This window comes from Curcuma longa, chromosome 1 (assembly GCF_044706935.1).
Source record: "Curcuma longa cultivar G26 ecotype Majalengka, Jawa Barat chromosome 1, ITB_CL_G26_1.1, whole genome shotgun sequence".
NCBI classification, from domain to species: domain Eukaryota; kingdom Viridiplantae; phylum Streptophyta; class Magnoliopsida; order Zingiberales; family Zingiberaceae; genus Curcuma; species Curcuma longa.
The window spans coordinates 27,861,292-27,887,898 of record NC_133861.1 but is presented as its reverse complement, the minus strand read 5'-3'; the positions used below and the strand labels follow the sequence as shown (position 1 = coordinate 27,887,898).

General features: G+C 42.5%; 1 protein-coding gene across 1 annotated transcript; it reads left to right on the top strand.

Annotated features, from left to right (window-relative positions):
• Window positions 1-55: 55 nt before the first annotated feature.
• On the top strand, window positions 56-24,732 carry LOC141827340 (S-locus-specific glycoprotein BS29-2-like). Its single transcript, XM_074714565.1, has 3 exons — window positions 56-146; window positions 394-1,596; window positions 24,341-24,732. Exons 1-3 carry the CDS (start codon window positions 56-58, stop codon window positions 24,730-24,732), a joined length of 1,686 nt encoding a protein of 561 aa, XP_074570666.1.
• The last annotated feature ends 1,875 nt before the right edge of the window (window positions 24,733-26,607 follow it).

The following is a 26,607-nucleotide window of genomic DNA, read 5'->3' as shown; positions in this document are numbered from 1 at the left end:
AAACAAACGACAGTAGTAGATTGCAGGTGGAAGCAACGCAAATCAATAAACTTCCATGGCCAAGGCCAAGATGCAGTTCTTTCTTTTCCAGTTGCTGGAAATAATAGCAGCAACAGCTTTGGTTGTTCTTGGTCAGTCTTCATCTGGTATGTATCGAAAAGAAATCTTAGTCCATAATTAAACTATACAAATTACAGGATCTTTTGCAGCTCCTCATCATTTATTCGTCTGTAATTTTTTCCCCCTTTGCTGAATTAAACAAGTCTGCTAGTTTCTGAATTAAAGAAATCAAATACAGATCTATCATCAGACTGCTCATATTCTTTCCTGGAAATATGCTTAGATGCCTTCATTTATGGTACATATGTTTTCCATTTATGATCGTTGGTACAGGAGATACAATGATCCAGAACAGCTCACTTGTCAATGGACAGACCTTGAAATCGACGGGAGACTTGTTCCAGCTGGGCTTCTTCAGTGTAGATGATAGTTCAGCGAAGGGATACTTAGGAATCTGGTACTACAATCTCACACCGCATGAAGGCACTGTAGTATGGATCGCCAATCGGAACGAGTCTGTCAATGCATCCATGGCATCCTTCAACCTCACTTCCGAAGGAAATCTAATCTTATTTGAGGAAGACAAAATTGTTTGGTCGACGGGAACGAGATCCACGGGACTCAATTCTGCACATTTGCAGCTTTTAGATTCTGGAAACCTTGTTCTGAACGACAGCAACTCGATTCTATGGCAGAGCTTTGAGCACTGGAACAGCGACACGCATATCGCTGGCACGAAGTACGGATTTGACAGCCGGACCAACACTTCATGGCCGCAAGTGTCATGGAAAAACTCCACGGATCCTTCTTCGGGAGACTACATCCAGATGATTCGTGAGCTACATATTCCGGATTCGTTCACGTTTAAGGGATCCGCCAAATACCGTCGCGGCGGTCTATGGAACGGAAATGAGTTCGTCGGCCTTCCATCTATGTCAAGCAGCCAAGTGGAGAGCTCAGTAAGGTTCACGTTTGTTTCCAACGAGAATGACACATACTTGATGATTAATTACACGGCCTCGCCGACGCCGGTACTGCTTCGGTCAGTGTTGTGCGCCAATGGAACCTTCCAGAGTTGGTTTCTTGACAGGGGTGGCGATGGAGCCTGGCAACTTCTGTGGTCGATTCCGGACGATGACTGCGATATGTACAATCGTTGCGGCCGCAACAGCGTGTGCATCTGGAACTACTATGCCGTCAACTGCGAATGCTTGGACGGGTTCGTAAAGATTGTGGAGAACGGAAGCGAGGCCGGGTGCCAGAGGGAGAAGCCTTTGAATTGCTCGTCGAACAACCAGTTTTCCAAGGTGCAGAACGTGAAGGTGCCCGACACTGAGAACGCTACATCACGAGGAAACATGAGTCTCGATGGCTGCAAGAATTTGTGCTTGAATGATTGCTCCTGCGCGGCGTATGCGGTGATTGGTCAGTCTTATGGATGCATAACTTGGACTAGTGATCTGTTGGATCTCAGGACTTTTGGCTATGGAGGAACTGATTTATACGTTCGGCTTGCTGGAGAATTGGATCAACCAAGTACGGTTAATCAAACATCTGTCTTTTTTCACTAATTTATCCATCAACTTGTTTATTCACTTACCCCTTCAGCACTTAGCAGTCAGTTTTTTTCTCTTTTGCAAAACAAATCAAATAAGAAATCTGCTATATTATCTGCCATGTTACAATTTCTCTTTGAGACATCCAATGAAATTTGTCTCTATTTTTCATGTTTGCTTAGGAAAAAACAGCACTGGGAGAAGAATTCTATTTATTGTCATCTCTATTGCTGCAGCACTGTTATTCCTTTGTGCCATTTTTATTTACCGTCGAAGAACAAAAGCAACTACACGAAGACGGAAACTACTTGCAGAAACATTCAGTATGGCTACTGAACTATTATTATCTGATGCTTGAACATATGTACCTGCTTATTCTTTACTACGAAAAGTATCTTTTGAACAGGCCATAAACATCAACATGAAATAAGAGGTGCAGAATCTCTATTGTTTGATCTGGAGGCTATTAGGATAGCTACGGACAACTTCTCTGAAAGAAACAAGCTAGGTAAAGGAGGATTTGGGGCTGTTTATAAGGTCGACTCTTAGATTTGAAGAATGATTTATATAACTGTGGATGATTCTTCGACTTGATACATGAGTAATAATTCTGGTGACACTTGAAAACAGGGAACACTGGAGAACGGAGAGCATGTCGCAGTAAAAAGACTTTCAAGAAGCTCAGGACAAGGACTAGATGAGTTGAAAAACTTCTATATTATAATCTAAGATTGGATCAGTGTGAGACAAATATTCGAATATAAGAATTTCCCTGCCGGTCGAGCCCTCCTCGTGCTCTTCTCCGCCCCGAATGAATCTATCGGAAGCTCCTACATTACAAGGAAGCTGCCCCTCTCGTTCTGGACCTGATGCATTTTGCACTCAGCTAGAGTGCTATGAAAAAAAAGAACTTCCTCGCTTCTTACTTCTGACATTAAAAAAATGAGCCAGTTCGTCGAGTTGCATGTGTGAAGCATCATACTGATCTTTTATCAGAAAGTTCACTCCTGAAACTCTATCTTAGGCTAAATTCAATTGCACTGATCTTATCCCGAGAAGATCAAGCTAAGCAAAGAGTGAAAAGTGTTCTCGATCATTGAATTCAATTTGGCGGATTAAGACGAATTCCCTATATCTTATATACCTTAGCGCACCGCTCATATGAATCTATAAAGAACTCAGCATCATTCTTATCCAAGTGAAAGAAGTACTCTAGAATGCACCTGCTTATACGCTATCCGAAGCTCCTAATTAGAGGAAGAGTTCTACAAAAGAACTCATGCGAGATAGACTGATCACTAGTTGCTTTTGACCCGGTGCCCAGATTTGAGCCTATTGAATGAAAGGGGACAAAGGGTTTGACAGAGGAGAGGGTACGGATCAGTGCATTTACATTGAACCCACTCTATCTTTATCTTTATATAATAATGAGAATCTATCTTTAACGTCAATGAAAGAGGATTAGACACAACTATCTTACCAATGCAAAAAAAGAGGGGGACTCCTACAAGGCAAGAAAGAGAAAAGGACTAATAAAAAAAGTGGAAAAACACCTTATAAGGAAGGAATGCTTCAGTTCTTATATAGAAAAGGAAGGAGCGTAAAGGAGCGCGGCTTATCGTAAGGAGCGCGGCTGATGCAAGAAAGCCCATCCCCCCGGGGAGGTCTTTTGAAAAAGTTCAGTGGGACCCTAGTTCCTTTCATTGTGAAAGGATCTAAAATAGCGAAGAGTTCAAGCTAGAGGATAGAAAATGGCGAAGACTGAATAAGACGAGGATCAAAAAATGGCTCAGAGCTCTTGCCAGAGGAAGGGACAAGGAATGGTTTGCAACTTAATAACTTAGTATGGCATAGGCCTTTTCCCCCTTCAAGAGAGGGATCCTTCTTTGTTTTGCGACGTAGGTATGCAAAGGAGGGTATGAGACTGAGGGATTGCTCGACTGACGAGGGGTGGAGCTCGCTTTTTTTTAGATGTAATTTAACAAAGCAATGCACTTTTCTTATAGTGGTTGAGCGAGCGAATTTCAGGGGCGTCTTCAATTGGTTTTTCTCTTCCATGTCTAATTCATTCCTGGGATGGGGCATTTCAATACAATACAAGGGAACCCAGATCAGTCTGCCCTGCCCTCTCCCAGGGAGCAGAGTGAAGTGGATTGGACCAGTTATCTCATTATATATAATATAAGAATGGTATCGTCATTTAGATTCTATATAATGATTGCATCGTCATGGGTGTGGCTTCTAGCTCGTTGGGCAGGCACAAAAAGAATGACTCCGAACGGTTCCTCACTCTTGCTATAGCGCGTGTAAAAGAAAAGACAGATTATGATCTTCTTGACTAATTAATATATTTTAGGGGAGCTCTGACTCAATTATCTTAGTGCGTGCGTCCACTACTACTTCTGTCCTGTCTCACTCTTGAGTGTCAAAGATAGAGTCTACGCTTCCATGATGGAGCGAATTAATGAATTGAGTTCGGGAAGCACTAAGCAGTAGTGAATTCTTTATAGTCTCACCCCATTCATGGAGCGAAGGAGGGGTCGACCGGGGGGTCAAGGTCAAGGGAGGGGGAGAGGGTAGAAAAGGAAGAAAAGGTAGCCAAGAGCCTAAGAGCACTTTTTCCAAAAGCCCTCTTTTTAAAAGGCTCAAAACTCCTCTTTATAATATGCATTTAGTTCATTCCTATCGCAATAGCTCTTCGCAATTTGATATCCTCGGATTCCCGTTCCTTTCAGTCGAGCCACCCTTTCTTCCCTCGGATTCAAGTTCCTTTCAGTCTTCGCTATGGAGTAGCTTCTCCGATCACTCAAAGCTCTTTTCTATCCTCGAGGCTCCCACTTTCCCACTCTTCCGATTACGAGCTCATTCTTTTTATATAGATAGACTTTTCTATCCAGATAGTATAGTGATTCCTTAACCACCCCATACTATAATATAACACACCCCTATTATCCTCTCTAGAGCAGCTCTATGATGCGGAAGCTTCGGGTACGGAAGCCGAGCCCCTCCAGCAATTGAGCCTAGGGCACCTAGAAGAAGTGAGGGCCTCGCGAGCCGGGCTTTGGAGATTAAGAAGACCATTGGGGAAGCGGGCAACCAAACCCTCCAACTGTATACGTGTCTCTTTCAAAAGAATCCCTGCCTGGTACCTAGAGGACAAAGCATAACTAGGACCCTGGAGCAGCCAGGGAAAGCGTAGGCACATCTAGAGGCGCATCAAGACCCACAGGAAAGACAAGACCGGCGAGACCAAGGAGGGCCAGACTATGGAGAGTAAGAGGCTCCATAAGACCATTAATAGACTCTCCCTGATGATAGGGGAAAGCGATCAACTTTATGCAACGATAAGCAGAGCAAACTAGGCAAAACCTAACAAGACAGAAAAGACCAATGAGCTCATTAAGACTGAGACTAGACTCCTTTCATATTGAGAAATCGTTTCTTTTCCTCTAAAGGTGTGCACAAATTGTATGTGCATTTTTTACAGCTGCCGGTGCCAATTTATCTTCTCAGTGACTGAATGCCCGGTCTGGGGATCCGTTAGTCAGAATGTACTTTTATAACCTCTCCTTCACCTGAACCAGAGCTCGGAGGCGAAGAAGTAAGGCCCGAGGTAACGACGGGTCCGAACTGATAAAGAATAATAATGGGGCTACTTATAATGATAATGAACCTTTCAGCAGCCGTTTTAGGCTAATAAGAATTATCCCGTACGGTCGGACTTACTCAATTTAGTTCTGCTCCCATTCAAGGTTCGGACTGGGCATTGACTCTTGGAATTCAAACTCCTGAACCAGAGCTCGTCACCAGCTGAACCTGAACTCAAACGTTATGGGGCACCCGCACCTGCTTCTAAATGTTAGTTAATAGTAGTAGTCCGATGTAGCCGACCCGAGACGGTGGTAAAAAGATTCTTCCACTCCTACTCCTCTGTCATCGGGTTAGAGGCTTTCTGAAGGAAAGGATGATGAGTGAATTGAATTTGCCATATTATGAAAGGCAGCTGCTGCTTCTTGGGAAAGAGTGAAGTGATCTGTTCATGGTTATTATTCATGGAAAGCACACAAGAAGAGGAAGCCGGGGACCTTAAACTATTATACGTCCCGAACGCGAACTAAAGATAAAGTTTCTCTTTAGCGTGAATGGACTTGCACCAAGAGCTAGTCGTGAATGGCTATTCGAAACTACCGCAATTTACGACTATATTAGGGCTCACTCGCCCCTCTCCTTTATAGTCGAGCCTATCGGAATTTATATTGATTTTAGGCGGCCACTATAATATAAGTTCTCTCTCCCTCTCCTTTATAGTCGAGCCTATCGGGTCCCCTAACAGTAATATCTCCCTTAAGGTCGATCCCAGCAACAGGTCGAACTTAATATATATACGGGGGCAAGCAGCAACAGGTCGAATATTGTAAATGGAAGGAGTGAGAATGCATGAGAAAGTGTTGTTATCTACCTTCTTAGATAGCGTGACTATTTTAGCTAAGCGAAAGAATGACAAATACAACTCAGCTCTGTCATCTTTCTTATACAGAAATATGTGATTGAAAGATTGTATGATTCGAGGAGAACCGGATCTCGTTAGAGAGACCGGTACAGGTAGATTCTTTTGTGGAGTATGTACGTAACCATAGGCTTTCTGTAGGGAGGATGCACACAGCTTTCAATAAAGCGCTGTAAACCACCATCCCGACTCCTAATCTTCTAACAGCACAGGCAAACAAGTATGCTCCAATGCAATGTTCCTTTCTCCTGGCTTGCAGAGTTGTCTTTCCCGTGTTCCCGCTCTGGACAACCCGAATGGTTGTCTTGACTCGAATGATCGTTCGCTCGGCTAGCTCCTTGAGTGGAACCGAGCTTGCAAAGCGGCGTGAAAGCGCTTAGCCGGTTTAGAGCATCTGTGTTAACTTCCTCTGCCGGCACTCTGAAAGGTATGATTGAGAATGTTAATAAGCTAGGTTCGGACCAAACTAAACTACTTGGTAGCTTGGTTTAAGGGAAGAAGGGACGAGGGGCAAGGGCAGGGATAGATCAGTAGTAGTTTTGAATCACCTACAAATATAGTAAATTGTATAAATTGCTACGCGAGGAGATAAATAGCCCCAAGAAGATAAATAGCCCCTTTGGCGTAGACTAACTGTATATAATATAAGATAAGTACCTCTGCTACGCAGAGGCATATAAATAGCCAAAGGGGCTATTTACGACTAAGTAGACTAATCCGCCTGTATATAATATAAGTTCCTCTGCTATGCAGAGCAGATAAATAGCCTTTGGGGCTATTTACGACTAATCCGATCGCCAAATATATAGTAAGGGCCTCAGCCATTCACGCAATTATACTGGTAATAATCTGCTGCGAGTGAGAATGGTATTTACGCGCTCGCCATACTGTAATTTAAGGAGAGGGCCGCCCCTAATATAATAATAAGTCGAACGCCCTTACTATAATATAATCCGCGACGTGAGAACGACGGGGCGACGTGAGGTTTATGACTTGACTTCTTCTCCTACTTTTCTTGGGGTCAGGAACGGTAGAAGAAGAGGTGAAGTAAGGTAGTCTGATTTTGAGAATGCGCTATTGTTATGTTAGCTCGAAAGGGACTGAAGTCCGGGCCTAGCTCCGCAGATGTTGAAGGAAAAAGGGCTGCTTGAAAGCTTTCACGTGGAAATGGGATATAGGCTGTGAGGGATTAACTGACCTAAGACTATTCTTGCTATTGGGAACCTCCCTGCATCCAACAAGGGATTGCGTTGGCTAAGATAAGAGCATCCTTTTTTCGGACATGTGAGATTATAGGATCTGGGTATACCTCGTCCATAATAGACTACTAGGCATATCCTTACTCTTAGCCGGGGGTATGCCTGCGTGTCTTATAACCACACCTGTAAGAGGCATGTGAAAAGGCCATTTAAAGGCTACTTTAGCTACCTTAATGATGAATCCACGTGATGCTTACCTGTAGTGCCAAATAACTCATTTCTTCACTAAGGAAAGATCTGTCTCAATCGTTCGTGTGTGTGCCCTTCCTTACCTCTGTCCCACTCACTCACTCGTCTGGACTAATGATGGTATATGATGGTAAGTGACCTGACCCTTTATAAGGTTTATAAGCGGATCCCCCATAGGCTCCCAAGCAACAGTCTAACATGGTAAGAAAAGATCTTTCTACGTTTTGAATGACCATGTTAGACTGCAGCTCTTTGGCGTTCGGCCCTAGAGGTTCGGATTAGTCGTAAATAGCCCCAAAGGCTATTTCTCTCCCCAATATCTAGTAAGGGGTAGCAGAGGAACTTATATTATATACAGGCGGATTAGTCTACTTAGTCGTAAATAGCCCCTTTGGCTATTTATATGCCTCTGCGTAGCAGAGGTACTTATCTTATATTATATACAGTTAGTCTACGCCAAAGGGGCTATTTATCTTCTTGGGGCTATTTATCTCCTTGCATAGCAGAGGAACTTATATTATAGTAAGGCGGCCCCACTATATATTTGAACTTATATTATAGTATGGCGGAATTTATTTTATAGGGCTTAGTCGTAAATAGCCCCAAAGGCTATTTATCTGCCCAATATATATACAGGGGTAGCAGAGGAACTTATATTATATACAGGCGGATTAGAACTTATATTATGAATGCAGGGCCAAAGGGGCTATTTATCTCCTTTGGGAATTTATTATAGCCCTTCGGAATTTCTATTTATTTTAGGTAAATTCGGATTAGTCGTAAATAGCCCCTTTGGCTATTTCTCTGCCTCAAGGAGATAAATAGCCCCAAGAAGATAAATAGCCCCAAGGAGATAAATAGCCCCAAAGGCGTAAACTAATCCGTCTTACTATAATATAAAGACCTCAGCTATGCTGAGTAGAAAAATAGCCTTTGGGGCTATTTACGACTAATCCGAATTTACCATAATATTAAGTTAAGTTCTAACTGTATATAATATAAGAGTTGTACCTCTGCTATGCCTCTTTGAGTCGAAAATAGACCCAAAGGCTATTTATATGCCCCAAAAATATAGTAAGTTGTGGCAGAGGTACTTATCTTATATTTAGTAGGATTAGTCTACTTAGTCGTAAATAGCCCCAAAGGCTATTTCTTCTACTCAGCATAGCTGAGGTCTTTATATTATATACAGGCAGATTAGAACTTAACTTAATGTTATGGGGGGCCTTTGGTGCTATTTACTTCTTGGGGCTATTTATCTCCTTAGCCAAAGGGGCTATTTACGACTAAGTAGAATAAACCATCTTACTAAAATAGAAAGACCTCTGCTATGCCTCTTTGTGAGTCGAAAATAGACCCAAAGGCTATTTATATGCCCCAAAAATATAGTAAGTTGTGGCAGAGGTACAACTCTTATATTATATACAGTTAGTCTACTTAGTCGTAAATAGCCCCTTTGGCTATTTATATGCCTCTGCGTAGCCGAGGTACAACTCTTATATTATATACAGTTAGTCTACTTAGTCGTAAATAGCCCCTTTGGCTATTTATATGCCTCTGCGTAGCAGAGGTACTTATCTTATATTATATACAGGCTGATTAGAACTTATATTATATACAGGTAGGGCCAAAGGGGCTATTTATCTTCTTGGGGCTATTTATCTTCTTGGGGCTATTTATCTCCTTAGCCAAAGGGTCTATTTTCGACTCAAAGAGGCGTAGCAGAGGTACAACTCTTATATTATATACAGTTAGTCTACGCCAAAGGGGCTATTTATCTCCTTTCGTAAATAGCCCCAAAGGCTATTTATCTACTCTGCATAGCAGAGGAACTTATATTATATACAGGCGGATTAGAACTTATATTATGAATGCAGGGCCAAAGGGGCTATTTATCTCCTTTTACTATATTTTTGGTTTAGGCTTAGTCGTAAATAGCCTTTGGGGCTATTTACGACTAATCAGGGGTAGCAGAGGAACTTATATTATATACAGGCGGATTAGAACTTATATTATGAATGCAGGGCCAAAGGGGCTATTTATCTCCCTTAGTTTATAGGCCCACTTAATAATTTCCTAGAGGCCGGAAAGACATATACCCTGAAATCGAGAAAGCCCTTGCGCGCGTAGAGAAAACGAAGAAAGCATGCGTCGTTGGTTCCGTACATTGAGGAAGAATGCTATAGAAAGAATCGTAACCGGAGCATACTTGTACAGAGGGACAGCATGTGGCAACTTGAAGTGTTGTTTTGTTGATGGTGCCCGAGAGCACGAAGTAGTTGCATACCATAGGAATCAGGACCAAAAGCTTTGATACCAGATAAAAAGTACTTTGATATGCCAATCGTAGAATACATAGAAGTTAGATGGTATGACCCCACTTTAGAGGCAACGAAGCGAGTAGGATACAATTATGCGGTACCACCAGCGCAGGGAAAAGAATAGGCCTTTCAATCAGGAGAGGACTTAGCAACAAACTCAGCCCCTACTACTAGAAAGCCCAATAGCTGTCAACGAAGTATCAACAAGCCCAATAGCTGTCAACGAAGTATCAACAAGCCCAATAGCTGTCAACGAAGAAGAAAAAGAAGACCAGCTAGCAGGATTGGAGCAGGTAAAAGAAAGGCAGGTAAAAACCTTTTCTCTATTGCTCGGGACCAAAGGCTACGCAGCTGATTGGATCCACCGGTGAACCGCTCAAAGGAGAGCTCCTTGAGTCTATTTATAGCTCTTGATAAGTAGCATAGCATGCCCTTATATGAGAATTGGACATGCTGACTTTACTTGCTGAAATCGCACGTAATTGAGGCGATAGATAGTATCCCACCAAGGCATCATATGAAACAACAGATCTTGCAGCAGAGCCATACTCAGAATCAAATAGAACAACAGATCTTGCAGCAGAGACATACTCAGAATCAAATAGAAATGCCACTAAATCACGGGAATCAAATAGAAATGCCACTAAATCACGGCAATCAAATAGAAATGCCACTCAATCCAGGAAACAGGTTCTTCAGCGCCATTGAGCTAACTCACTTCTTATGCTTTTGAACCAGGGCATAGACACTTTTTGAACTTAGATATACACGCCCACATATGTATTAGTAAAGGGCTTTGGGTAGATTTACCAAGGGACAGTACACCAACACAACTAGGGCTTAGGAAGACCGGTTAGACCCGAGTGACCTCGGCCGATCATTCTCTATTTCTAGTTACCCCACCTCACTTTCTAGTTACCCCACCTCACCGGCCGTACAAAGGACTGATCTCTTGAAGATGCATGAAGGGCATAACCTCTTTGGTGAACCCGTTACCCTTACCTCCATAGTACCACTTTCTTAGAATAGGGCAAGTCATCCTTACCCCCATAGTACCACTTAGCTAAGGCACCAAGAAAGAAGAGTCAAGAATAGACTAGGGTACCCGTCTTAGAAAAGAAGACAGGGGAGAATCAGACAGAAACTGTTAACGTAAGTTTTGCGGCTTCGGATCAGAAAAACAGATAGGCTACAGGGGTATACGATTGCAAAACATCCTACATAGGGCCCGGGGGACAAAACACACTGGAATGACTCTAGAGGCGTCAGGAAACTATTGACCCGTTGTTCTTTAGACAAACATAGAGAATCTTACATTTACCAAAGACAGAGAGAGGCGCTATACCTGACCTGCTCCTCAGTCTCCAGACAGAGAGAGGCGCTATACCTGCTCCTCACTATCCATAGGAAGGGACAGAAGCATTAGCGGGGTTATCCAGGGAAGGGACAGAAGCATTAGCGGGGTTATCCAGTCTTGAGTCATAGAACTCGCGATTCCGCAGTGAGTAGAGAGAAGCAACTCCTGATTACATCAGACCCAGGTCAGGGAATAAAGGGAATAAAGAAGAAAGGTAGGGGCAGAGCTCATACGAAGCGAGCCAGACCAACAGAAAGATCTGGTACGTCAATCGGAAAGCAAAGCGAACGGAAGGGATAGGAAGGCAACGGAAGGGATAGGAAAGGAAAGGGATAGGAAGGGATAGGAAGGCAACGGAAGGCAACGGAAGGAAGCAAAGATCGACTCTAAAGGCATAGGAAAGCTGACCTGGGGAGAGCTTTGAGTCAGTCTTGTTGTCAACTGACATCTTTCAGACTTCTCGTATATTGGGGTCGGAGACTCTTCTGAATATGAATTGGAAGCGGAGGTAGGAGACTCTTCTGAATATGAATTGGAAGCTGAAAATTTATATGGTGGGGCTTACAAAGAGGGGTGAACCTTCAATTGAAGATGCCAGGGCTACTCTCAGAAGATAAAGTAATGAGTGAGCCTCGTGGCTGGCGAGGGGTGACCCTTGAAAAGAGTATTGCAGGATTGGAGTTTACCCTAAAATAAATATAAAGTCCTTCAATATAAATTCCGAAGAGAATAAAGAAAATGCAGGCCTAATATAAAAGTAAATTATTCGAAAGGGCCTTCCTTACTATAATATAAGTTGTTCAAGATGGGAATTTAGATTACTTGAACTCCTTACCTCGTTTATCTACTGGAAATTTACTAGATTTTTTGCTTTCACGACCTGTTGCTGCGACAGCGACGTTGAGAATAAGTAATCGAAGCGAGTAGTTCTTAAGTCATTCCCAGGTAAGCAAGTCAGGCAGCCAAAGGTAAAGGAAGTCCCAAAGAGTGCTAGATCTCTCGTAAGCCGGGTTTGAGGATGTCCTTCTCTCGTTCTTGCATAAGTCAGTTCCCCGCTCTCAAGTAAGGAAGTTAAAAGAAAGGGCCGAGTGAGAACGACGGGGAGCGACGTGGGATCGCAATAATACTGGTAATAATTCAGGGCACTGAAACTGATATTTGGATAGCTCGACTGCCCACTACGCGGTACGAGCATTGCGACGTGGAGTACTCTTTAATAAGCGAGAGAAAGAACTGAAAGAAGATATGAGAGGAACGACTGAACTCCTAACTTCAAGGGAGCAGCAGAGAGAGGCACGAGCACTGAATCAAGGCCCAAGGAATGTACGAGGCCATCCATTCACGACTCTTGCAGCGATAGCGACGTAGAGGGTTCGGCCCTCGTCTTATGCAACAGTTGGAATGAATTTGTCAGTAAGCTTTCGCACCTTTCCTTTTCCTTCTTAAGAGTGACCCAATAGGGTACGGGAAAGAGATGAGGAGTGAATGCAAAGAGTTCATGTTGGCCACGTCGCTTCGACGTCGCTGTCTTCCCGGTCCCACGTCGTTTCACTCTCCTTCAGTTCATTAGTTGTTGCTGCTCTTCATTCAAAGAGGTGCACTGAAGATCAAGAGAGGGAAGATAAATTACGAGAAAGTTAGAAATTGAAAATTTTTTTTTCTCTTTTTTATGTTAAAGTCAAAGTGAAAGTTTTATAGTTAGAGTTTCTTCATATACTCTTTTATCTATTTGTTATTCATTCGTAGTTTATTAATAAGTGAATTAGTTTTTCTTTTTAAGTTGTTAGAGAGAGAGAGTAGTGAAAGTGAGAGTGTCTTCATATACTATTTTTTTCTTAACTTTTTTTTCCGGGGATAGATTCGAGATTGAAAATGAATGGGGCACTCGCATAAGTCGGGCTGGCTGCTCTCGACGACGGGGTGGGAATGAGATGCTGGGAGATGGGAGTTATAGGTGGATTGAGAGGGGAGCTGTGGGCTAGTTCCTTATCCCTGCCTCAAAGTCCGGACTTCCCACTACTGAGCTTGCAAGGGGTGAAATTAGTAAGATGTCTGAGTCTCTCTCCGATCCTTTTTCAGTCGAGTGAATTGAACTCGTTCCGGGGACTTATTGGAGTCTCTAGTTCCGATAAAGCCAACTATCACATCGGGGCTCAAGCTATCTTCTCTTTATCACTCTTTCCATCTCACTCTCCGCACGGTTTTCTCCCTCACTTAAGAACCTGACAGCACCAGCTATACTAATATGAGTATATGGTGAAAGTACTCTCTTTCAAGCAAGATTCTCTTTGAATGACCCCAGAGGAGCTTCACCTTTCTTTTGCGGATTGCCCGCTCGGCCGGTTCCCTTTCTTTGGCTCAGACCTTCCAATCACTTAAGCTAGTTGAAAGCGCGGCGAACCGCTTTTTTCGAGATGGGACTGGGAGCAGTGCCTACATCCATTGAGTCCAGTGAAGTAGAGTTGGAAAGCCGGTCTCTTTTATCCCTTTCCACTGACTGCCTGCGATGCGTGCACCCGCGCCAAGCAAGAAAGCTCTTCCTTCCATTGGAGGGGAATGGAAAGATGAAGGACCTCTAACGACATTGATTCTGTCTTTCTTTTCGCTCGCAATTTATATTCATTTTAGGCCACCCCTCCGAGATTCCAATGGAAGTCTATCCTCCCTGGGCTCATCCTCCAGAGCTATGCCCGGCTCACTCTCTGCGTGCACAGCTTCTGAATCAGCAGGTAGGGATCAAAGAAAAGGACCTCACCCGACCGCTCATTGAATGACGAACTCGAAAGTGTAAGTTAGTGAGGTCAACAAAGAACGAAGTTCCTGTGCTGTCAGCAAGTAGGCGACGCGAATCGAATCTATGGTGAAGTTAAGGAGAGGAAGGAAGGATACGTTTGAAAGCCTCGATATTACTGGAATGGAATCTCTCTCGTGATGGGCGAAGGACGGGAATTGAAAATTTACTTTTATATTAGGGCATGGTGGATTCACAATCCACTGCCAAAAAGCAGATAGTTAAACAAATTTTTCATAAAAAATAGTTAAAGTTATTAAGTTAATATTCGTTAAGAGTGGTTTCTTCAATTACTATTTTCTCTATTTCTTTAAGTTAATATTAATATATGTTTTAGTTAAAGTTCAAGTTAGAGAGAGAGAATTGCAGTAGTTAAAGTGAGAGTGTCTTCAATTACTCTTTTTTTGTTTTCTCTCGAAAGACTTAGCCTTCGCTACGTCACATAGTCCCTAAGCTCACCATTCGCTTCGGATCCTCTTCTCGCCTGGTGCATAGCTTCGCTTGTCTGATCTTTTTGCTTAGCTTCGGATCTCATTCTCTTCTTGAATAGACAGAGCCGGGTTCGCACCTATGGTCGCCTTAGTACCTGTTAGAGAAATCATAAAAAAGTTGAAATTATTCAAATATATATACAGGGTCTAGGTCCTGCCGAAAAACACTGAGAATGATTGACCATCCATCCCACTCAACTAGGTACGCCTAACTATACTATAAAACGGACAACCAAAAATTTATATTTCTTTTAAAGAACTTATATTATAGCTAAAATCAATATAAAGAAATTATAGTAAGGGCATACTATAATATAAGTTGTAAGTACGACCTAAAGGGGCAGATCTTTTGAAACTAAAAAGTTAGGCTGTGCAAAATCACTAAACCGGATTTTCCCTAAGGGGACTCTGATCTGAACGAAAAAAAGTTAGGCCACTGGAATATAACTACTGCAAAATCACTGAACCCGCTTTTCCCTAAGGCGAGTGCGAGCAGAACGAAAAAAAGTTAGGCCACCCCCTGTATATAATATAAGTTCATTTTCACTGAAATGCATTTTTTCCCTACTAAAATCCTGTTTCAGTTAAAATGCCCCTATAGGAGTTTCAGTTAAAATGCCCCTATAGGAGATCAACTTGAGTCGAAATATACCATTCCAGTATATAGAGATAAACGGAATAATGCACATAGATTCTAATAGAAAAGTATATAGAGATAAGAAGTGCGAATAATTAGAGATTTAAGAAAATGCAGGATCTTTCGTAGTGAAGAATGGTAGAAGAGAATGCAGGATCTTTCGTAGTGAAGAATCAGCAATGGGTCCAGTAGAAGATAATAAAGAAAATGATTGTAATAGAGAAACGTGGAATTTATTGTAATAGAAGAGAATGCCAAAAATAGAGTCAATTATAGAGAAACGTGGAATTGATTGTAATAGAAGAGAGATAATACGTAGGGAGATAATACGTAGGGAGAAGATGCAGGAGTTCAAGATAGACGTAGGGATAAGATCAATGCAGGAGGATAGGTATTTATATTATACGAAGAGAGAAATGCAGGAGGATAGGTATTTATATAGAAATTGGGGGGAGGAGTACTCTAAGATCATATCTGATTCTATTCTTTATACCACTCAGATGAAGAGCTCGGGCGAATGAGAAGATATTCGCCAAAGGAGATAAATAGCCCCTTTGGCCCTGCATTCATAATATAAGTTCTAATCCGCCTGTATATAATATAACTCTGCTACCCTGTATATATATTGGGGAGAGAAATAGCCTTTGGGGCTATTTACGACTAAGGAGATAAATAGCCCCAAAGGCCCTGCATTCATAATATAAGTTCTAATCCGCCTGTATATAATATAACTCTGCTACCCCTGTATATATATTGGGAAAGATCTACCGTTCCTCAGATCGAATTCGACTTCGCTTAGAGTACTATTATATAATTAAAGTAGATATGTGCTCTTAAGTAGTGCTGTGCGAATGGGATAAGATCGGGAGGGATTACTATATGGCGGGGAATTAATGCCTCTGCAGCGAGTGGAATTATGCCAGCCAACTTTAGAAAGCCAAAAATCTAGTAAATTCCACGGACACTGCCTAGCTACCTCATCAGTAGTGAAAGGCAGATGATTGGGCCCAAGAAAAAAGGATCAAGTGCTTCTTGGTGACGAGTTCGGAGCGGACAAGTGGAGCTCCGCCAACTGCTATTACTTTTGATTGGCCCACTTCGTGGAGTGAGCCGGCATTTTCCTGAACTACGAGTCATGTTTGTTCTTGGAGGTGCACTCCGATTCATTTCAGTCCTGAACAAATAAGATAGTTTGGCCGGTCCTGAACTACGCTCTCTCTCTGGCGTAGCACCTCTCGATTAGAAGAATGATCATCCTACCAAGAGCACAGACAGATTGAAACTAGTCGGCGAAAGAGGACTTGAAGTTAAGTACAGTAAATGAGGAAGTCTCAGACTCGAAGGTCTAACAAGAGCAAGTGAGGAACAGGACAAGAAATGAATCGTAGGTCTTTGTGATGCACCTCCAATAAAGTCAATTTTATCGTAGTGAAGTGAAGGGAATGAGAATGACAGGTAGTGAAGGACCAGAGCCAGTGAGGACCGGACAAGAATCGTAGTAGTGTTCATGTCTGTATAACTTCTTAGCTTCAAAAAGAACAGCTAGAGTAGAGCGTCATTCAGTCCAATTCTTCTGCCCTCGACCATAAACTTTACAATAATCTAACTCATATCAAGCATCCATATATTCAAAACTACGAAAGATCTTCCCTAAGATATTGATGAGGTGCACCCCGAACCCACTCACTCCAGCAATTCCACACACTAGCAGATTCGAATTGATAAGTAGTAGCTCAGCAAATATATAGTAAGGGCGGATCGCCACTATTAAATTCTCCAAGCGATGGATAAAATCTCAATGCCTAAAGAAAGGGACAGTTTCTTACTTATATGTATTAGTGCCCCTCAGAGGTAGTATGTATAGTCATTTTAGTATGAGTCGCGTACTAAGGCAGTTCGTATGGGAAAGGGCTTAGCGCTTTGAGTCGTCCCAGCTTGAGTACCGCTCCTGCTTCATTGGTCTCAAGTGTTGCTAGGCCCCTCCTACTCTAGCCCTCTCTCTCTTCTGTCCTCCGAGTCTCCGCGAGTCACTGTCTCATTCTTTAGTGGTCTATGGCAATCTGCTTCTTCTATAAGACCTTGCGCTTGCTCCCTTCACTCTTCTGTCATAAGCATAATCTCTATAGAGAACCCCATTAAGTCTTCTATCTCTGTTGTGCTTTGGTCTCTCTTTTTTATCAATCACGCGTCACTATCGCCAAATATATATACAGGGCCTTTGTCTGGGCCTATGTTGGTATTTGAAGGCCCGAGCGGGGGATTGCCAAGGGGGGGATATAATTATTGTTTTAGGTCCCGAGCGGGGGCCCCCATTGCCAAGGGGAGGGTCGCACGGGACCAAAAACCAGCTATCTATCCTCTCGTTTAACTTGCTCATAGCTCAGCATCTCTCTCACTCCCTAAATTACGGTAAAGCGATCCCTCGTTAGACTCCACCATAATAGTAGAGCCCTATAGGCAAAGGAATGATATACTCTTGCAAGGGCTCGATCGAAAGCTAGATAGTTTCATAGAATGTGCCCTGTGCTAACTAGGCACTCACCCCTGGCCCCGTCACTCATGCAATCCTTAGCTGACTCGCAATCTCTACTCCACCACTAGGAGGTTCCGACCAGTTCACCCTCGCCCCAGGCCCCTTCTTCACTCCCTTCTTAACTCCTGATCACTCTGTTCTAATACCGGTTCTCTTCTTGGAAGGCAGCTCTTTTATTCTTATCATATTAAGTATACCTCACAGCTCTCATATGAAGTGTACAGCATTCCGCTTGCTCTACTTGTCTGGGCATTGCAGGGTTCTGATATCATGAAGTCCTTCTCTCACTACTGGTCCACTGCACATCCTATCGAGCTGAGCTGGTCTCGTGGAACACTCTCTCTCTTCTGAGGCTTAGGCTTCCTGGGGATGAACCCGCCTCTCACTCCCTTAGTAGACCTTGATAAGGTAAATTGACTACTGTCATAATAAATAGCTGTAATCCCATGAGCTCCAAGATACTGACTAGCGTTGCAGAATGCGTAAGCTCCCACTACTGTTGTGTATCAATTATATAATCAAATTGTCGATCGGAGTGTTGTGTTCTTTCTTTATCCCCTGGAGGATTCGTGCCCCAGTCCTGTTTCAGTATGCTTGGCCCCTTCATCATGTCTTTCTAAGGTCGGCTCTCACATGGGCCAATCAATGGTGGTCTCACTTAGAGTTCTTTCTTCCCCTCTAGTACCAGTCCTCTCTTTAGTCCTATCCCTGTTCCTCTCACCCACCTCTCTCAATTGGTCTCTCACTGTTTATCATAAGGTCTGCTAGGCATGGCTACTCTCGCTGACTCATAGTGCCCGCCCCTTCTCTATCAAATGTCCTGCATAAGTAGTACCGTCCCTTCTATATAATATAAAGAAGAGATCCCCAGTAGCATCCCTACAACCTTCATTTTCTACTCGCAGGTCTCTCCTCCTTCTCTGGGGCTCCCCTTATCCTTCGGCTCTCGATCAATCAATAGCTGTGTTGGCTCTCGCTCAATAGCTGTGGTAAGAAGATCATGCCAAGAGAGCATTAAGGTGGGCCAAAGGGAGATAAGAAAGGCTCGGAACTTATATTTATTTTAGGCTTAGTCGTAAATAGCCCCAAAGGCTATTTATCTGCTCTGCATAGCAGAGGTACTTATATTATATACAGGCGGATTAGAACTTATATTATGAATGCAGGTAGGGTGGATTAGTCTACTTAAGGCTTAGTCGTAAATAGCCCCAAAGGCTATTTATATGCCTCTGCGTAGCAGAGGTACTTATCTTATATTATATACAGTTAGTCTACGCCAAAGGGGCTATTTATCTTCTCGGGGCTATTTATCTCCTTTACTAGGTTTTTGGGCTTATTCGACCAGCCATCTCCTCCTTTAAAACGATCGCATGCTCAGTTTCTTCATTCGTTAGGGCAGGCTGAGGGCTGATCTGAGATCCTAGGCACCCTGTTGTCGGATACAAGTGTTGCGAAGCGCAAGAGGACTCACACTCATAAGAGGTGAACTCCCTGGCTACGGGACTGATAACTCCTGAATCCACCTGTTATATAATATAAGTTCCAAAGAAGATCAGCTGAGGAGACTCGACCCCTAAAAATCAAGTAAATTCCGATAGGCTCGACCTCAACCCAAGACTAATGAAGCCCCGGCTAAGGCAACGGCTGAAGACGGCATCAGTTCTTCATATAGATAGAAAGCCACTCCCTCCAGTATCCTACCTTCCTTTTGAGCCCATCCCTCTTCTCTTACTGGCACTGCGTAGTGGGTAGGACCTAGGACCTAACCTTCTGAGCCCCTGACTAGCCTACCAGTTCGCATAGGCTGGTACCGGGGAATTGATCTTTCCCGAAGATGGGGACCGGGATTGGTTCACAATGAGGATTGGTTCACGCTACGCACCTCTGAGCTCTTATCCTATCAATATCTGCTATAAGATAGGCCCTCCTAAAGCACTCTTGTCGGGTGAGACCTAGGCCTCTTGATCGCCCTATCCTACCTGCCTGGCATCATTGAATAATGAGAGTAGCCCTGCTTGCGTTAGCGTGAGACCTAGCCTAGTAAGTATAGTTCGAGAATAAGCAACTAACTACGCTGCTCTAATGTCTGTGGTCTCTCAATCAAGCCTAACTTCACCAGCGAATCAGCTACCCGGACTCGCACCAGCTATTCCTGTTGGTAGTGCCCTCTCCGCACCTATACTCTCCTCCTAGTGTCATTGGTTGCATGAAGCTACGGGTCTTCCCTTCGCATTCGCATTCAATTAGGGATCAGAGCCCTGGATGCTTTACCATGCATGTGGTTCTGGGGATCTAAAGACTTTCTTAGCAGCTTCGGTTCAGCTCCTAAAGGTTGCATGGCAGTGAGGAGCGCTAACCGTTTGAACTCTACTGCGACTACTATTCTATTGACCGCGTCACGTGTTAATCAATAGTACTCTCCTACATCTTTCTCTTCCCTCGACGAACTCTGCCCTACCTACCTCTGTCTGTTCATTACTAACTATTTGTACTCGGAATTTATATTGATTTTAGGGGCAGGTGGAACTTATATTATATACAGGGAGTTGAGGGAATTTAGATTATAGTAGGCCATCTCTCCCTAGCTGTATATAAGTGCGTTTTTATAGTTAGGAAAGAGAACTACTTACTAGATTTTTGGCTCAGGTACACTTACTATATATTGGGGAGTGAAAGCCAAAAATATAGTAATTCATTTACTATATTTGAAGATAAAAAATACACTCCCAAATTATATGCCCCTTTAGGGTAGAGAAAATGCAGGAGTGCAAAAATATAGTAAATGTAGCACTGGTCCAGTAGAAGAGAGAGATTGATCAATATGCATATCGAGAGAGAAATGATAGTTGTAGAAGATAATAAAGAAAATGCCCCAAAAATATAGTAAATTCAAATTCTCCCACCCAAGGTCTAGCCTTGCATGCCTCTGCTCTGCTCAAGTCCTCTTCTTTCCAGACTCGAGGTCGGGGGACGGTCACACGAGGGCAGAGATTCAGATCAGCCGACAAGATCTTCGTGAAAGTCAGGCGACCAAAGGGAGGTGAGGGGAGTCGGAGTGGAATGGAAGGCTCAGTTCTCTTTTTATAAGAGATTTGTTGGAAAGTGATTGCAAAGATCGCACTGTCGTTTTTCAGCGGGATGCCCAGATTGCGCTTCGCTTAACTGGGCCCGGTGAGAAGGCTCAGTTCATTCAAGGTTTAGTGAGATGAGTGGGGCACGGCTCAGTCTTTTGTTCTAATATAAGAGTGAAGTTCAGTAGAATCATTCTTGTTATCTAATATGACTGGATAAGTAGTTAAGCAAGTAGAAGAGTCTCAGATAGGCGAGCCAGACTAGTGGGGCATCTTGCAAAAACTCTCACATCGCTCAATGCTTAACACATGCTTGTCGAAGCCATATTACATTCAGTTCAGAGAAAACCCTCCCTTGCAAGAAAGAAAGAAGAAAAGAGCAGACTCATCTGCAGACTCATCCGCAGAGGACTCGGGAAAGGCAAGCAAAGAGAGGAACATGAATCCAATGAAAGCTATAAACAGGAGAGATTAAATTGAGTGAACCTATACCTATATAAGGAAGAATGAAAGCTTCTCTTCTCTCTCTAGCAAATCCAATGATCTCTCTTCAAGCTTCTCTCTCTAGCGCATCTCTATAGCAATTAGCCTCGCTGACCGAACTCCAGCCTATCGTAGGTGAACTCAAGTTGGCTCTGACTCGCCTGTCTCATCTTTTCTTGATGACTTGACTTTCTTGACTATTACTAGAGGTCTTGACTTGTGTTGAGTTGAACTGGACGTCAGGCTCTGCTGCGTTGCGCTTCGCTAGGGAGCTCTCTGCCACGTTGCGCTTCACTTGCCTGGTCCGACACTCGCCTGTCTCTGATTGCTTTCTGCCCTCTGACTCATACGCTTCTGTCTGAATGGGCAAAGTTGAGGACGAGGGGAACGCAGAGAAGAAAGAATAGGACTCGGAGGCAAGGAACCCGGGCTTTGATTCAATGCGAAACGAAGGACAAGGGATGCGAGCACTCAACTGATGCCTACGAAGCAAAAAATGGAAGAGAGCGAGGAAAGACTCGTCTAATACTCGGCTCAGCAAATAAGAGAATGGGTTGACCGGGCTCATTGAATTGAATATGGATAAAGATAAAGGAAGGAAAGGAAGAGATATAATAATTGAATAGAATAGAGCTCCTGAGACCAAACTCAGGAATGAATGTTAGAGCCTACTCTTGGATGACGTTCAGAGAGCCAAGCCAAGTTCATGATGCTTAGAGGCCGGTTCGCGAGGGCAATCACACTCAATTAGGTTTAGGTGCTCTGGGATAGGTTCTTCGAGATGAGGGAGGGGATGAGAGGAAGGGCAAATCAAATGAGAGCTATGCGAGCAGAGTCGCAAAGTTGAGCTAAGATAAGAGCGACAGCTAAATAAAATAAAATCAGAAATTGAAGCAATCCTTTTCAAAGCAATACCTATCTTTCCCTTCCTTTGCAATCAAAGCGGAGGCGGGTCATGGTCGTCAGCGAACTGAGTGGTTGAGAAGGCTGAGTTCAAAGCAAGTCGGGATACCAAAGACAACGAGATCATCTTCGGTGCGGAGCGGTGGAGAGGCGGAATTTATATTTATTTTAGCAGGTCAAATGAGAGGTTTGGAGTCTAATCTCTGCAGTCTTGTGCACTCCCATAATCAGCGAGACATTCAATTCAACGAGACATTCAAGATACGCAAGACAGGCCGTGAGGAGTATGCCAGCGAGACATGAATGATACGCGATACATTCTTTCTATATATATAGAAAGATGTCCCAGCCAGACCTATTAAGGAAGCGACAGCTGGCAAAGTTGAGCTATGCGAAATCAATCCAACTCAGGTTGAAGAAGGAGAGGAATTGGTCGGTGCTGGTCTGACGAGGGTGGGCAAGGCTACGTGCGGCAGAAGCCTTCGCGGATCTACAATTGCTACATTTACTATATTTTGAATTTACTATATTTAAAGATGGGAATTTATTGTAATAGAAGATAGAAGAGAGATAATACGTAGGGAGAAGAGAAATGCAGGATCTTTCGTAGTGAAGAATCAGAAGAGAATAAATGCAGGAGTTCACTGGTTATATGCCATTCAGATAAATGCATACTAAGATGGGCCAAAATAAATATAAATTTAAGCAAAGCCAAAGGAGATAAATAGCCCCAAAAGGTTTCTCCGCCTTCGAGGTTTTCGGGAAGGAGACGATTCATAGTGCAGCGGGTGTGTGCGTGCGTGTGGATCCTTGGATTAGTCACCTCTGCGAAGGTGGATACCAAGTAAACGAACCGGGTTAGCGTTGATCTATTATTTTCTCTATTATATTTTGCTTCTGCTAACACTCTTGTAGAGAAACAATCGAAGAAAATCTGAAAAACGCTATTCACCCCCCTCTAGCGAACCAACCGATCCTAACAAGAGCATCAACCACTACAAAGATGACATTTTGAGTTCATCCAAGATGTTCCCCTCCCAGCGATAGAGGTAGGCTAATTTGTCTCAACGATTGTACCTCATGATCAGAAAACCCAAACAAAGTAGTGGACATTGGTCGTAACTCTTATTGGTCAATTTACATCTGATCAAACGCGTCATTATACAATACATTGACTGAGCTCCCTGTTTCAATGAATACCCGCCACATTATAATTGGCTATAATAGTTCAGATTACCAAAGCATCGTCATATGGGGTGATGCCCCCCTTTTAAATCTTGAGGTCCGAAGTGAATGAGAGGACCTCTATCCTAGCTTCCGTCGATGCCCACACCTCAATAGGCAGGATTGTCCTATCCATCTTGGCTAGTGTCTCATCGATCGGCTCGATGTTCATCCCAACGATGGTCCCTCTGATCACTTAGTTGATTATCTTAGTGGCATTCTGAACTGTGGCAAAAGATGCCGAGGTGGCTCTATTTCCCTCCGTAGAGTCGAACTGGCCACATGATGATCCTGTCTATTTTTGGAATTATAGCGTTTGGCATCTTTAATAGGTGTGTGCTTGGAGAAACGAACCGACCTCCCCTCTGTTTGACTCGGGCCCATGGAGAAGGGGGAAATGAACTCAACTGTCTGCACTATCTGCTCATTTTTATAACTAAGTAATTTATGGGGGATCTCACTTTTTGACATAAATGGGTTGGCCTTCTTGTCCCATTAAGCAGTTGTTGCAATGTTGACTTTGCACGCCAACTGAGTTTCTTCTAGATGTATGTATTTTGTTGCTCGCTCCAGCAATGTTGATAACTTCCGAGAGGCTTCTTCATCAGGGATCTAAAAAAATCTTCTTCCATCAATCCTTAGGTGAAAGCACCGATTAAGTTAGCTAGGTGTCGGGAATCTTCATCGAGCCACTCCGATGATCAAGTTAGGATAGTTCTTCCAATAAGATTGAAAAGAAAAAAATCAGTGTTCCCCTTTCATGTACCTTTTCTAGGATTTAAATAACTATCAAAGGAGCATCTCCACGTCGGTCGGGGCGGCATCATTATGAGAGCGCACGGGGAGACTAGATCTAACAGTCGTTAATTGCTTCAATTCCTTTTTGGCACCATGCGTCGATTGGAAGGTATCCAGGAGACCAAATATGACAACCTCGTAATCACTCTTTTATTCTTAGGTTGCCACATGCTCAAGAATATTCGATCCATTGTCTGTGAATCCATAAAGAGCGGGCACCCATACTCAAGATATGGGACGGGCTTAGAGATGCATGAAATCAGGACTCGACTCAGAGTTAGGATGGGTCCGAAGACTGAGACGGAGTCCGAGGCCAAGATAGGGTCTGAGGCCGAGATGAAACTTGAGACTGAGATGGATCCTGAGATTGAGAGGAAGTTTGAGACTAAGATGGAATCCGAAGATGAGACGTCTGAGACTGAGATGGAGCGTGAGACTAAGATGGGTCCCGAGACTAAGATGGATACCGAGGCTCAGATGAGGCCCGAGACTGAGATGGAATTTGAGACTAAGATGGAGTTTGAGATCAAGATGAAATTTAATCAAATTTAGATTTCCTCGGGACAGAGTCCTTTTCTCTTGGATTGTTCTTGACTTGGGCTAACAGATCAACACGACTTTTGACCTTCTCATGACCCTTGACCTTCGGAACGTGGCTCTTGAGAGAGATGACCGCGTCACACATCACGCCCACATCAGTATTAATAAAATATTTTACAAGCCTAAGTTTGTCAAGATTTAATTTTCTAATTTAAGATTTAAGTTAGTGCGATTGGATCACTCAACACAAATATTAGGAGGTATTTCAAAAATCATCTAAAAGTATAAAATTAAGCCTATGATATCTTTTAAAAGAATAAAGATCCAGTGATAAATCTGCTAATTTTTTTTTAAAAAAAACTGATAAAATTTGATAAATCGGCTACGAAGAGAATGATTCCACAACACAAAAAGGTATTGATTAAGAGATAAAGAATTTGATAGAAACAATTCAAGAACAAGCAAATTAAATAAATTATTCCTATCAGGCCATCCATCGTCACCTCTGCTATTTTCAAGGAAAAGAAAGAAATATTCTGAGCAATCTTTCTTGCAGTGTATGCAAACGTTAATTATAATATTTACCTTCCCTGGTCCAATAGTAAAGCTTTCATATGAATAATAAAAGACATATTGTTTGAATTTTAGTTAAGATGAATATTTTGAAGGTTGATTTTTGAATATGTATAAATTATATTTTAGATTTATCTAATAAATAAATTAAGAGAAGGACATTTACTTTCAAAATTAATTAATCGAAGAATTATAAAAGGAAGGATGTTGGCTCTTTAAATTTTAATAGATGGAGGAGACAAAATTGACATTTTTCCAAGTTGTGAGAAAGATGTCAAACTGCCCTTGGGACATAGTTAAGTTGGTTATTATGGGACAAACTTGCTGAAGTGGGCAAGAGTTGAATTTCGACAAAGCAGAGGGAATGTCTTCCCTCGTAGTGGCCAACTGTAGCTTTCTGATTTACCTCCTCACATATGGTCGTAAGACCGACCGTGTGAGATCGTTGGGGTGGTGAATTCCACCTTTGCTAAAGAGAAAGATGTCAAACATTAGAAATTTCAGCGCAATTAAAGCTTGGTAGCATTATCATGTGTAAGGTATAGATAGATATATACCTACATCTTTGCTAACTCTTTGCCTACATGTATGGAATTCTTCAAAGAATGTCTTCCATGTTAGGCAAACCCAAGCACAAGCAAGTCCAAGGCATTTCAGAAAAAAGAAAAGAAAAGAAAAGTTGATTGTAGCAAAGTGAAACTTAAGTGAAGAATATTAAATGATATAATACAACTCAATTGATTTTAGCTTTACCAATGATAGGAATTTATGTAGTGGATCAATCTTAATTAAATGGTTGGCTTATAACATGAGCTTATTATTTTGATAGATATTATTGTAAAAATAGTACAATTTGAGCATGACACAAGCTGATTGTACTTGTATATGTTGATTTCATGACTTGAATCCAATTAGACATAATTGTCAATGAGATACCACCCAATTAGAATCATGACTCTAATCCAAACATAATTCATTAAATAGGAATCCAATGGACATAATTTATTTAAACAAATTCTCTCCCAAGTAATATTTGGCTTCCTAACATTCAATTGGAAGTTTACAATTCGACCGTTGAGGAGCACTTTTTCTATATGAAAGTAGTTTAAGAACACTCAGACATTTTGGCTTTTTTTTAATACCAATTTTTTTTCAAATCATAAATTCAACTATATGCATAATTAGAACATGACATGATTATGGCTCGTCTAGTACAATCTTCTCAAGTCAATAAGAAGATCAAAAGATTAACCTAAAGAATTGCATCTTTTTTATGTGCTTCCTTGATTGTCGTGTATTGTTGGTTTATTCTTT